The sequence below is a fragment of the Leptonotus elevatus genome, chromosome 14, assembly GCF_054856555.1.
Source record: "Leptonotus elevatus isolate MCC_2025b chromosome 14, RoL_Lele_1.0, whole genome shotgun sequence".
NCBI classification, from domain to species: domain Eukaryota; kingdom Metazoa; phylum Chordata; class Actinopteri; order Syngnathiformes; family Syngnathidae; genus Leptonotus; species Leptonotus elevatus.
Genome location: NC_141252.1, coordinates 5,297,047 through 5,310,888, shown reverse-complemented (window position 1 = coordinate 5,310,888; position 13,842 = coordinate 5,297,047). Strand labels below are relative to the sequence as shown.

Genomic DNA, 13,842 nt, shown 5'->3' with positions numbered 1-13,842 from the left:
TCCAAAATGTCGAAAGCCAAGTCAAAGAAATGGATGAATTTTTTGGGCTCTGCAGCCAAAAATGACAAAAGAACCTATTTAGTTGTCTTTTTGCAATTGGGGAAAATGTTGCTCACAACAATTTAAAAAACAAAGAATGTTATGAGGAAAAACTCAAACTTTTTCATGTAAAAATATTTTCTGGAAAATAATTATTGTTTCCAACCACATTGTAAAAATAATAATTAAAATAATAGCATACATTCTGATTTTCAAGCTAATGTGTTTTTTTGTTTTTTTGTTTTTAGAAAATGGGGGAAACTGATTTTTTTTTTAATACCGTAAACATGTTTTTTAAGAAAAACGTTTAATCAAGGACCATTAAAACAAAGGTGAAAGATTTTTTTGTATTTAAAAAATAACAAAACTTTTTATTATTATTATATAGGAAAGTCCTTTTTTTTTCTTTTTTTTTTAAGAAATGGATCTTGTCAGGGTTTATTTTTTTTCAAGTGTGTGTTTGGAATGTGAAGTGGGCGGAGTTGCAGCAATGTCCAATGAAAAGCAGGTGGTGGGTGTCCCGCTAATAAATGCTTAGCTTAATAGCAACCTAATTGTCTTGTGTTTTTGTGACAAAACAAGTTGTTTGTCTGGATTGATTTTTTGTGGCTTGTTTTGATCTGGACAATCTGGAAGCGCTCCAACTCCAAGACAAAGCCCAATTTTCATATTTCATCTTGAGATTGAAATATTGAGAAACCTTTTAGTGCCTCAGAAAAGAAGTTTGAAGTCGGATATGAGTATTGACTTCTTTCTTGTATTTATGTTTCGATCTTTCTCTTCCCTTTGACTTGCAAAACTTGAGCTGATGTTTTCTTGCTGGTCAGCGAGCGGCCAGCTGCCTGACGCTGCATGCGCGTGCACGCTCGCGCGCACGAGCGCGCTTACTTAAAGGCTTCCCATCAGCTCCTCGTCTTCATCGTGCTCTTCATCTTCCAAGGACTGTTGGACTTTTTGGGCTTCCAAAGGTGTGATGTTCTTGATTTTGCACGTGTGCTTCTATTTGCATGTCATTTGCATAAGTGCTGAGAGTGACGCCCACATTAGCATAAGCGTGACTTGATTGGCGTCAGCGTGTTGGACTTGAGCCAGCAGCAAACTGTCATCAAATCCTTTTGTGACTTTTGCGTCTTTCGTTTGCTTTTCAGGCGGCAGGCGGTCGGTCCTGATCATGTCTCGGCTCCTTCTCAGCGGTACCGTCCAGTCCAGTCCAGCCGCCAATCCGTCCATCTACTTTGCGCTTCTCTTCTCTTTTCGACTCCATTTGAATGTTGTCACTGACCCTGTTCCGTTCTGTGTTCCTATGATGATCTGTTGTGCGCGATGCTCTTCTCTTTCACTGTCACGTGATCGCGTCTCCATTCCTCTTTTCCATTCTACTTTCTCGTGGCGTATCCTGCCGTAATGTTGTGATTGACGTCAGTGCGCTGGGTGGCGTCAATCACGTGACCCAGTTCTATTGGTTTCTGGTGGTGGATTTGTGATTCCACTCGTTTTCAATTCTCAAGCTCGACCATCCGAACTCTTTTGCTTTTTAATCGCGTCTCTGCCGTTTGGTTGACGAACGGAGACGCGGACAGTTCTTTGCACTTTCCGCGGGCTTACGTACTTACAAATGGTGTGCGATGAAACTTAGCTCGACAAAATATACAAAAATACTTTCCTTTGGCCTGCTAATGAACAAACTCAGATGTGACTCAATCAGCTTGACTTGACATCTGCAAGTTGCGTGAGGTCGAGTTTGTGCGTCTGCGAGCTGCTTCGCGCTACTGACACCACGTGACCTCATTGCGCTCTACAAGGTCAACGTGTCAATGTTACACTTTTCATTTGACTTGCAAACTAATTATTATGAACAATATAGTCCTACAAATTAGACAAAGATAATAGGAAAGTAAAAACGGTGCACATGAAAAATAAGTTGCGCACCACATTAAACTTTCAATCACAGCGTGATTGGTCAACTGCTAGTCACGTGACATGCGGAGGCCATCTTGTTATCCTGCCGAAAACCGAGTTGGCCAAACTCGTCTCTCTCGACATGACTCTGGATTTAGTGACCCAACAGTTCCCCCTACTGGTGAAACACAAAGTTACAGTTAGACCTCAACCATGACAACGTGCTCTCGTTCTCTCTCTGCCTGTTGGTCTCGTGTTTGATTCTGTTGCGATTGTCCGACTTTTGTCTTCTCGTTTTGCCTTTCAGGCGTTTTCTTGCTGATGTGTTGGCGATCTTGCGAAAGCTCGGGTGCGTCTTCGCCTTCTTTTGTTTGGAGACGTGAAGGTTGTTTGGCTGTGGGTTTGACGTTGCCGCGTGCTGTTGTGCTTCCTGCCGGTCGCTTAGCAACGCGGGCCCTCACCTGCGGCACCCGCGGCGCCGACCTGGACTCGACGGCCACAGAGGGCGGCGTCTTGGTGTCGTGTCCGCCCGACTGCGCGCAACGCAGAGTCTCCGTCTTCGGCAGCCACGTTTACGCCGCCGTCTCGTCCGTGTGCGGCGCCGCCTTGCACAGGTAAAAACGTCACACCTGCACCCGTGAGAGCGTTTTGATTCGTCCGTCCTGCGTGTGAGAGCTTTAAACATTTGCAGTTGTGCACGTGTGAGATTGTGTCGGGAACATTTCAGTAGTTCATGTGAGCAAATCATTATTGAGTCGTTTGTGTGAGAGCAGAAAGACAGCGTGCACACATTAATTTTGTGTGAGAGTGATCAGTAAAGAATGTGAGAACATCTCATCATGTGAAACAAAAGAGTACATTTTCATTCAACAGTGAATGATTTTTCATTAGTGTGTGAGAGCATTTCGATTTTTTTGTCTTGTGGGTTTTCATGAGTGAATGCAAGATGAACATTTCAGTCATGCATGTGTGAGAGTATGTCAGGAACATTTCAGTAGTGCATGTGAGCAAATCATTTTTTTCACTAGTGTGCGTGTGAAAGCATTCCTGGTATATGTGTGAGAGCTGAAAGACAAAGTGTAAACAAATAAAAAAAAAAATGGAGAGTGATCAGTAGTGAATGTGAGAGCATTTCATGATGTGACAGAAAATAATACATTTTCATTCAACAGTATGAGTGAATCATTTTTCAGTATTAAGTGTGAGAGAGTTTCAGTCGAGCACGCCAGGCGGAAATTGAAAGCGGCATTCAGGAATGTGGCGGCCAAGGATTAAGCCGGCCCCCTCAGGGTCCCGCCGCCCGCCTCTTTGGCCCCTCGCCCGCTTCTGGTGAAGCGGGCGACCTCGCTCGCCGTCATGTGACGCGTTTGTGTGCAGCGGCGCGGTGGGAGACGGCGGCGGCGAGGTCCGGGTCAAGCGGCTGCCGGGACGACAGCGCTACGTGGGCTCCCTGTCCAACGGCGTGCAGTCGCAGACCTTATCGCGCTGGAGCGCCTCCTTCAGCCTCAGCGGTACGTCGCCATGGAGACGGATCGCCGGGCTGCTCTTGAACCCGGGCGACCTGCCAGAGAGGATTCACAAATGTCTTCTTTTCTTTTGCATCCCAGTACCTGAGGACCAAAGACTGCAGGAGCTGAACCGGGACGCCGGCGCCACCACCAGGCCGGCCAAGAAAGTCGTCAAGAAGATGTCTATGAAAAAAGTTGGAAATAAAGGTCGTCCTTGGTCTGGATCTGTCCCATTCTGCCCTGTCCTATCCCTTCCAATGCTATGCCCTGTCCTGTCCCATCCATTTCAATCCTGTGCTTTCACTTCCTGTCCCATCGTCACATCATGTGCGGCCTTTTCATTTCTGACCTTGTCTCATCCCAATGCGTCACTTTCTCCCCTGTCCGGTCCTGTCCTTGCTGATGACGTCCTGTCCCGTTTCCTCCTGTCCTGTGCCGTCCAGACTGCCAGATGGATATCGCGGTGGTGATTGACAGCAGCTCCAACTTGGGGCGGCGGCGTTTCAACCTGCAGAAGAATTTTGTCACCAAGCTGGTGGCCATGTTGAAAGTGGGAGTCAACGGACCCCACGTGGGTCTCGTCCAGGCCAGGTGGCGCACACACACGCACACGCATTTGTGGCAAGGGTAGACTCCAGGTGAATTGAGGACAAAAATATGAACTGTTACTGCTGAAAATGGCCAAATAGGTCAAGCATCGCTCAAGAGGTCCTTCTGATCCAAATGCAAACATTTTTGTTGGCTTTTGCACGTGCGCTCAAATTCACATTCCAATCGCTGCCCATTCATACACAGCTCCAGTATCAGGCGATTACGATGTTAAATTGTAATTAATCGCATGATTAATCACACATTTTATATCTGTTTTAAAAGTACAGTCGAATGTTCAATCAAATATTTGTTTAGTTTTCATACTCTTGTTAAAATAAAAGTGGGAAAAATGTTCAACTGATAGAAATATGGCTGCATCTTTAAGTCATTGATACAGTCATTTCATAATCATTCATAAAATTGAGTTAAAATTAAAAAGATGTACTGTGCTGTAATTAACGAGTGTGATATTGATTAGTGTTGAGGTCATTTTTCTGCCACTAGATGGCATAATTGCATTTGTAAGACAGCTCAGTGCATTTTCTTTTCATATTATATAGAAATCTAATATTTAACATGAACATTTTTTTAAATAGTAAAATACAACATGACCCACAAAAAATGCCTTTTTCATACATTTATTGCTGCTAAATTTGGACGTGTTGCGACTGGAACTGCCCCAGGACGGGCTTTCCAAGTAATTCATCGCGCATTAAAAAGAATTTGTGGCTTCAAGGAACTCATTTTGACACCCCTAATCTATATACATAGATGTGTATGTATGGATTCAGATGCATGTAAGTGTGTGCGTGCGTGCGCAGTGACATTCCCAGGACAGAATTCCTGCTCAGCAACTACACACAACCCAAAGAGCTTCAATTTGCCATCAAAGAGCTCACACACCTGGGCGGGGAAACGAACACAGGTAGGCGCGCGCGCGCGCGTGCACACACGCACACAATACGGGCGCTTCCCGAAAGCAGAGTTTGTGTTGCGTGTGCGCAGGCAAGGCCATCACGCACACGGCGGAGACGCTGTTCACACCGCGCAACGGCGCCAGACGCGCTCACGCTCGCGTCATGCTGGTGCTGATCGACGGATGGCCGTCCGACGACCTGCAACCGGCGGCCGCCGCCGCCCGCCGCTCGGGCGTCAACGTCTTCCTGGTGGCCGTCACCAAGCCGGCCACCGAAGAGCTCCCCGCCGTGCCCGACCGCGACTTCGCCAAGAAGGTGGTCCGACCGACCGGCCGGCCGCTCCGAGATCTCTCGCCTCGCCGTTGCCGCGTCACGTGCGTGTCTGGCGTGTGTTTCAGGCGGTGTGCAAAGACAACGGCTTCTTCAGCTATCACATGGCCAGCTGGTTCGGCACCACCAAACACGTCAAACCTCTCGCGCAGAGACTCTGCTCGCTGGACGCGCTTCTGTGCAGTACGCCAACGAATCACGGCAAAAACACGTCAACAATGCATGATCAACGACCTTCGCTATGACCAGAAATTGTCACCTTGCTATCCACACGTCATCAAACATCAGCACATCACATGCTAACTAAATGCTAGCGTCGTTGCGGCGTCAACATGCTACAAACACGCCATCGACATTGAGCATGTCACCATAACGGCAATATTGCGAATATCGAAATGAAAATATCCTCGTCGTCATGTCACCATATTAAAAGGCGAGGTTGTATTCCATTTGTGCATTGTAGCACCCTCTGGTGGTCAGTTTATGAGTGCAGTTGAATTGGACTGGGTCATGTTTTGGCCACTGCAGGTGATCGCTCCCATAAATGAGTCAGCAAATATTTTTCCAACCTGCCATGTTTTATTGGTTTCGATTATTTGTTTTTAGAAAAATAATTTTTCAACAAAGTTAAAAAAACATTATTTAAGAAAAAGTTTAATCACGAAACATTAAAAGAAAGTGGAAATCATTTTTAATAGTTTTTTGAAAACGTCATTATTATCATTATTTATGGGAGTGTGTTTTTGGAATTTGTAATGTGAAGTGGGCGTAGTTATCAGCTCGGTGACTTTTGGCCCGCCTCGGCCAATCACACCATTTGCGCCACTCAGCCAATAAGAGCACATAACAATGTCATGTGACGAGACGATATGGCCTAGTCTAATCTTTGTCACTGCTGATATTATGTACACAAACACAATCTTGTAATTTTCCCCCAATATGAGCTTCTTCTTTTTTTACATGATGAGTTCTTATAGAGTATCGTGAACTTTTTTTAAATTTATTTTTATTGCCAAACTCCCCACAATATGGTGATATTGATGCTATTTGTATATTGTTCCATTCCTAATCAATGCATGATCAACATGCTGTGAAAAAGCCAACACGCCATCAACATGGCCGCCAGATGCCGTGCACGTGTGTTTTTGGCCGCAGGTCGTACGTGCTACAATTCGGCCAACATCGCTTTCCTGATCGACGGCTCGTCCAGCGTGGGCGATCCCAACTTCCGGACGGTCTTGGACTTCCTGGCCGCCGTCGCCGACAAGTTCGACATCTCCGACGTGGGCGCTGGCGTGGGTGAGATATGGCGCGGGTGACGGTTGACGGGTGACGGATGGCGAGCGACTGACGTTGGGCCGCTGTGCCTGTCGCGTCCCAGGCGCCGTTCAGTTCACGTACGACCAGCGTCTAGAGTTCGGCCTGCGGGAGCACACCAGCAAAGATGGCGTCCTGGCCGCCCTGAGGGCCATCCCCTACATGAGCGGCGGCACGGCCACGGGGAGCGCCATCAGCTACGCCGCGCAAAACCTCTTCAGGTGACGCTCGCTCCCGCCCGCGCGCCCGTGTGCCCGCGCACCCGTGTCAGCCTTGGCTTCTCCCGTCACAGGTCGACGGCGGCCGGGCGCAACTTCCTGGTCGTGGTGACCGACGGCCAATCGTACGACGACGTGGGCGGGCCCGCGCTGGCGGCGCAAAGTCAAGGTATGTGTGGGACTTGCCCTCAAATCATATGATCAAATATGACATTCTTCCAAATATACTCATTTTTACATGATCAATGTGATGCAATATGATGGCGAGTGGCGTTCGTTCATCTCTTTTGACACAAATCCAATCCAATTGATGAAATTCTTCCAAGAACTGCACAAGAGATCAGTGTCAAGATATCAAATTGTTGAGAACATAGTCCTCATTTTAAAAGTTCACTCTTCTTTTTTTCCCCATTGTCAAATCTGGAAATTAAATGGACCCCCACAATTCACTGAAAATATAGGGTCAATATTGACGCGCCTTATAATTGCAATAAAAAAAAATCATCATCATCAAATACAAGCACAAATAAGTGGGAGATTCAAATAAAATGCATATAATGTGAACATCAACCCCAAAAAAAAACAACAACCCACAAACAAGTGGTAAAAAAAATGCAAACAAGCCCCCCCCCAATTTTTTTTTAAATATGCAAATACCAAAACCATGAATTTGCAGGAGTCTGTTATAATAATGCTTTTAAGGATTTGTTTTGAAAAATTGCTGTTATTCTTCAATGGTCTCTAAAATTGATTATGCATTTTTGCTTTTTTCTTGCTAATTTTTTTTTCAAAAATACAAATTTATTCAGAGTTTTGAAAAACAAAAATTGCATTTATTCTCATAGCGTTTCAACTTTTTACTCAATTTATTTTTAATTATAAAAAAAAAGTATTTTCATGACAACTTCTCTCGAAACGTATCCAACATTTTTTTGTCTTGAAAAAATATATATTATTACATTTATAATCATAACATGACAACTTTCTTTGAAATTTACCCTTACATTTATTTTATTTTTTCTTTAAAAAATGCTAATTCATTCTCATTTTGTAACGATTGTCTTGAGTTTTTTTAAATTGAAAAAAAATGCTTTATTGTCACATGACAACATTCTCCAAAATGTGTTAATGTAACATTTCAACTTAAAAAAACTCTTGAAAAATGTTTTCATTTTATGCTTGAAAAAGACATGAGAGTACTTTGTTAATATAATATATTTCTCAAATCTGCAACTTTTTAATTGCTGAACTATTTTAGGCGCTACCTAGTGGTCCCGTTTAATTGCCATTTGTATGTAAAAATGGATTCTGATTGTATTTGTATTTGCTGCAGTTTTTGTGCCGTTTTTTCACGTTTGCCCCGCCCATGTCAGGCATCAGCATGTTTTCGGTGGGCGTGGCCTGGGCGCCCATGGACGACCTGCGCGTGATGGCGTCCCAGCCCAAAGACGACCACGTCTTCTTCAGCCGACACTTCGGCGGCCTCGACGATCTCGTCGACGACCTCGTCCGCGGAATTTGTCGAGACTTTGACGTCAACAACTGAAACGCACACGCTGTACATATGTCATGACGTCATCAGCCAGTCGCCACATGTAGTTAACTGATGGTCAGGTGACGTCACACTTGAACGCCTCTGCCATGTGTAACTTTTTTTCATCTCTTATGTTAAACTTCAACAAAGTGTAAACTTGTTACGATCTAACGATGACGCTGTTGTGTATTTATTTTTGCTTGTTTACAATTAAAGATGTTTTGACCTTATTTTTTTATTTATTGCCTTGACGTGTCAGTCACACGCAAATGAATACAAAACTCTGCTGCCCTCTTGTGGACAAACCGGATCAGATCATCAGTCAAATCATATCATATGTAATAATCAATCCATAATCAATATATACTAGTCTAATTGATGATATATAAATCTTATATGTCACTAAATGTCACAATAAGAATAAAGTCATATAGAGGGAGTACCGTTCAAAAATGCAAGTAGTTCATTTTTGGCTAGAAAACTGTTTAAATGGAGCAGAAATGCAGCGTCGACATTTTTTAAGTGACGTAAAATGATTCAAATGAATACTTATACTTAAGACTTCGAATGTTGCTTTCCTTCGTGCCCTTCCTCAACTTTTGAACGCCAGTTGTGTGTTTTTGAGGCGTGGGGACCGGAAGCCGGCGGACGGTCGCCTCAGCGGTCGCCATGGAAACGTGACGCAAACCTTCCAGGCAGGAGTGCGTGAGCGAGGTAAGATGACGAACACGCGCACTTTTTTCCTCTCCACACACAATTCTAAACAAAATAAATGACATGCTGTCATTATTTTTGACATTTGACTGCAATTGTATGCGTCCGTCAATCGTCACAACACGGCCACTCGATTAGGTACAACCGCATTGTCACGAAAGGCTCCAAATATTACAAACACTTGAGACATGTACAAAAAAAAAAAAAAAAGAGGGGGCGGGGATTAAACAGAATCCAAATGTCTTCTGTTTAATCTTTTTTTTTTATTCTCCAGTAATTGAAGTTCACATCACAGCTAACACTGTACATACTTTCGACTAAAGTGTATAACAATCTTATCACATGACTTATCTCATCTACATTTACTAAACACTTGTCTCAAAAGTGAGTATTTGATAGTATTTAATTTATTATTGTGGTCATTAATAAACTGCTCATGTTAGAATAATTGAATATAAAAATCAATTTGTGAATTTTGAAAAGGAGGAAGATGCCTAGAAAGGCAAAGAAAGGAGGCGGGGCGTCACCGGAGGAGGAGCTACCGCTGCGACGTCATCGAGCCAAACAACAAGAAGAAGTGAACAAGAAGAGGGAGGAGCTTCTCACACTCTTCCTCACAGTGAGTTGCACACAGTAAGAGGACGATTCTCATGCCATGACGTCATTCTCATTATTCCTTGCGATGATGTCATGAGAAAACGACGATGGCAAAAAAATGACATGACGTCATAACCACGATGATGATGATCATGTCAGGAGCACGAAAATGCGTCATGACATGAGAATAATGTTCAAAAGGATGATGACGTCATGGCCATGCGATGACGTCTTTTCGATTGATGTTCCCGCGATGGCCGCAGGTCAAAGTTCAGCGGGAGGAGCAGAACTCGCGCGTCAATCAGGCCAAACTCAACCAGGCCTGGCGTGGCATCCTACGGCAGGCGCGCTCGGAGCAGCTGCGCAATGACGTCATCGTCTTGAGGCACGCCTTTGAGCGACAGCTGGATGGCGTGGACGACGTCATCAAGGTGAAATCCAAATCAGAGGTTCCTTTGTCAAGATGAAGAATGTCAAGTTGTGAATTGTTGTGTTCAAGACCTTCTTCCGATGGAGAAACGCCAACAGGCTTGTATATGTCACTTCCTGATTGGTCATTTCCTGTTTGTTTGCGCTCTAACTGTTTTATGACTTCCTGTCTGTTCCTTTGTGTCACTTCCTTTCTGTTTGTTTCGTAAAACTTGTTTTTTGTTAGCACATCTTCTTTCTTCTTGGTCACTTCGCTCACGGTTTGTCTCGTGTGACTTGAGGTTCTGACATCACTTCCTGTTTTGTGCGGCAGAGCTTGTCAGGTGACCTGGAAGAGGCGGAGCGTCAATGTCGCCGCATGCGTCGTCTCCACCTTCATCACGTCGAGCGTCTGCGGACTTTGCTGGACGAGCGCGTGGCCTTCGTGCGACGCCGCTGGGAGGAAAGCCTGCGAGGCATCGGCCAAGGCTTCGCGGAAGACAGGTCGGTGGGCGGCGGCCAAAACTGGTGGTCATGTGACTCGTGGGGTCGTTTTGATGGGATGCCGGGCAGCACGGCGTTGGGAGCGGTCATCACTTTACGGCGCATTCGATCGGACGCCCCAGCGAGCGCGTCTGGTGACAGAAAGTAGGGCAGCTTGGAGCAGGTCTAAGTTGTGGCGCGGATGTCGGAATGCCATTTTGGTGGGTTTGATCGAGGCACGCGGTTTGCCTGCGCTTTGTGCTCGACATGTGCATGAAAACAGGACACTGCAGCTTACCTTCATGAAACAAACTAAAACTAACGATAATTATTGCAAAAATGTACTTTGTTTTAATTTTCGGCAGTTAGCTTTCAGAATTGTTTTTGAAATGTTTTGCTATTGACATACGTCCGTACACAAGACAGAAGGCCCAACTATTTTATTTTGTTTCATTAACAAATATTCTACATATTAAACACACACACCTAAAACAAATACAAGCATACAGAAGGCTTTGATGCCGCCTTTGAACTGCAGAGAACGGGTGAAGCAAAGGTAGTTATTACAAAAACGGCCAGCAGGTGGCAGCAGAGTATAAGAGATCCACCAGGGCCATGTTGAAAAAAGCTAATTTTTCCAGTGTTTTTAACAGTTTTGTGAATAACGATGAAACTTGGCTATATTCTAATACTAATTGCTGCAAAATGGAAACAGATAGAAATATCTCTAACCTTTCTTTTGGTAGGTTCCAGTTTTTTATAGTTGTAGAACACAATATTCTGTGGGCCTTGCAAAATCAGTCAAAATCCAGTACACCAGCTGGGAGCGATGGGGGTTGCTTCAGTGAAAAGGGCGGCCAGTTAAAAAAAACGAAGACAAATTCAGACAAAATGAATTTAGAACACAAAAGTCAAATGGAAACAAAAATAAACTCAAATGAAAGATGCTACGACCAGACTGTGTTATGCTAACATGCTAACGTGCTAACATGCTAACGTGCGACCTGCAGCAACAACATGGCTACGCAGTCCCAGCATCAGCGTCAGCATCTGGAGGACGCGGCGTTCGTGTTGTCGCGGCGGCACGACGGCGTCATGCGGCAAGTTCACACCGCGTACGGCGACATCGTGGCGGCCCGGCGCATCGCTCAGCGGGACCGGGTACGAAGGCTCACTTGCGCTTCCTCAACGTCGGCTTGATTTTGGACGGTAATTTGATCAGACGTTGTCGTTGCTTCCTCCCTCCAGGTGGAGGCGCTGCGCAGCGCAGACGAGGAGAAGCTGGAGGAAAAACGGCGTCAGAAGCGGGAAGTGGAAGTGCAAGAGGAAGTGGAGCAGGCGTGCCGCCCGGCCCAACTTCTCATGTCCAGGAATCAAAGACTGATAAACGACACCAACAAGGACGTGACCAGAGTGCGCCGGCTGCAGGTGACAGTTGGCCGTTATTTTGAAACACGCAAGTCACGTGACCCACTGCAAGCCGCCGTCTTGTCTCCAGGCCGCCGTCATTGACCTGCGCGCCAAGCTGAGCGCGTTCCGGATGGAAACAGCGTCAGAAGCGGAAGCGTTGACGGTGGCGAGCGGCGACGTGGCGGCGAAGACGCGACGCCTCCGCGGCGACCTGGGCGAAGCTCGCCAGGTGTGCAGGCAACGGTTGGCCGTCCTGGCGCTCCGGACGGACGCCACCGCACACCAGCTGAGGGCGGTCCTTGCCAAGGTGGGTGGAGTCCGGTCACCTTTATCAACGGAAAGGGAGGCCGCAACGCTGACCGACGTTTTGTCCGCAGGGTGAGAACGTTCTGCACGCTGCCGCTTTGTGCGCCAAGATACGACAAGCGGCGAATTGTTGGCCGCGCGGTGGCGACCACGAGCGGCTGGGAGCAACGCCACCGAGCAAGGTCAGAGTTCAGCCATGAGTACGTAAAATGAAATAACGTGCAACATTGCATAAAAGATGGACGTTTAAAAAAAAAAAATTCCAATATTAAAAAAAAAAAAAAAGGTTTGAGCGGCATTTTTCATGGAAAACTGAGATTTATTTCAGATTTTCGGGGGTTCGAGTTTGGGATTTCAGTTTGGCTGAATGTCGAAAGTAAGATTTTAAACATTTGCGTTTTAAACTTGGGCTATAGTTTCAAAGTAGGCAACTTGGATTAGGGTTCGAAACGAGGGTTTTGGACTCGAGGTGGGGTTTCAAACCAGCGTCAAAATATTATTTTAAATTAGAGTTGCTGTTTCAATTGAGGGTTTTAGTCTCCAGTTGGAGTTTATAAGTATAGCTTTAAACTACAATTTCAAATGAGGGTATTAAACTAGAGTTAGGATTTCAAAGTTGTTGTTTTTTTGACGTCCATCAATTCAAATGTGGATTAAAAACTTTTCTTTTTTTAATGTATTTGCGTCCGCAGACGTTTCCGGAAGTTGATGTGCTGACTCGCCGCCTCAACTGTGCGCTGTTGCGGGAAGACACACTGGCCAAACGCGGGTACGAGCTACGTCGGGACAACCAGCAGCTCAGGCTTGCGCTGCGCCGCCGCCTGGACGGCATGACGCTGGCGGGAGGCCCCGCCCTCCTCACCGTCAAGACCGCGCCCTCCGCCGATGTCCGCGGTCTCGGACCGTTGCACCACAACGTCATCGAGGACAACGACGTCATCAGAAACTCGTTGACCTAACTAGGGAGGACACTTGGGAGGAGTGGTACCGTCACGCGCCTTACGATGCAGGTGGGCGCGGGTTCGCTTCCCCGCCTTGGAGACTATGTTGGTACGTGCGCGTGTTTTTGTGAGTGAGCGCAAAAAAAGAAGAAAAAAAAAAGGACACTTGGGGAAAAGACATTTCCTCTCAAGTTTGAAGAATTTCATTCTGTGATCAATTTCAGCCCAAGTGGACGAATAAGAGTTCATGAAGGGTTCTAATAACCAAAATGATCAACTAGTGAGTAGCAATATACTTTATATAAATGAATATTTAGGAATATCAGTTGGCGTATAGCGTGGCTTGTTCCTTTTAAGTTCTTGATTACAAATAAAGTCAGAGAACTCCATTTAGAAATATGACATAACATTTACCACATAAACGTTTCACGTTTTTCGTAAATATTGATGACAAATTGTTTGCTTGCATTGTTTGTCATCATTGATGTGTATGCATGTATTATTTGAGTCATGTAAGGTTTGTGTCATTTCAGTCGTACAGAAGGAAAAAGGATTAAACAGTAAAAAAAACAAAACAAACTTTACTCCAGCCTCTTTTCTCTTCACGAAAGTTCGCTATGTGTCAATTTG

General features: G+C 45.4%; 2 protein-coding genes across 2 annotated transcripts; both read left to right on the top strand.

The window, feature by feature from the left end:
• The first annotated feature begins 643 nt into the window (after positions 1 to 643).
• Positions 644 to 8,583, top strand: coch (coagulation factor C homolog, cochlin (Limulus polyphemus)). The gene is made up of 14 exons (XM_086095622.1): positions 644 to 1,007; positions 1,188 to 1,232; positions 2,246 to 2,287; positions 2,384 to 2,552; positions 3,316 to 3,449; positions 3,546 to 3,653; positions 3,890 to 4,037; positions 4,859 to 4,962; positions 5,043 to 5,269; positions 5,353 to 5,467; positions 6,440 to 6,583; positions 6,666 to 6,822; positions 6,894 to 6,988; positions 8,193 to 8,583. Exons 2-14 carry the CDS (start codon positions 1,211 to 1,213, stop codon positions 8,363 to 8,365), a joined length of 1,638 nt encoding a protein of 545 aa, XP_085951748.1. The 5' UTR covers positions 644 to 1,007; positions 1,188 to 1,210; the 3' UTR covers positions 8,366 to 8,583.
• A 971-nt stretch (positions 8,584 to 9,554) lies between these two features.
• Positions 9,555 to 13,352, top strand: LOC147162721 (dynein regulatory complex subunit 2-like). Its single transcript, XM_086095384.1, has 8 exons — positions 9,555 to 9,686; positions 9,928 to 10,095; positions 10,407 to 10,576; positions 11,566 to 11,716; positions 11,804 to 11,983; positions 12,054 to 12,272; positions 12,343 to 12,453; positions 12,964 to 13,352. Exons 1-8 carry the CDS (start codon positions 9,558 to 9,560, stop codon positions 13,228 to 13,230), a joined length of 1,395 nt encoding a protein of 464 aa, XP_085951510.1. The 5' UTR covers positions 9,555 to 9,557; the 3' UTR covers positions 13,231 to 13,352.
• The last annotated feature ends 490 nt before the right edge of the window (positions 13,353 to 13,842 follow it).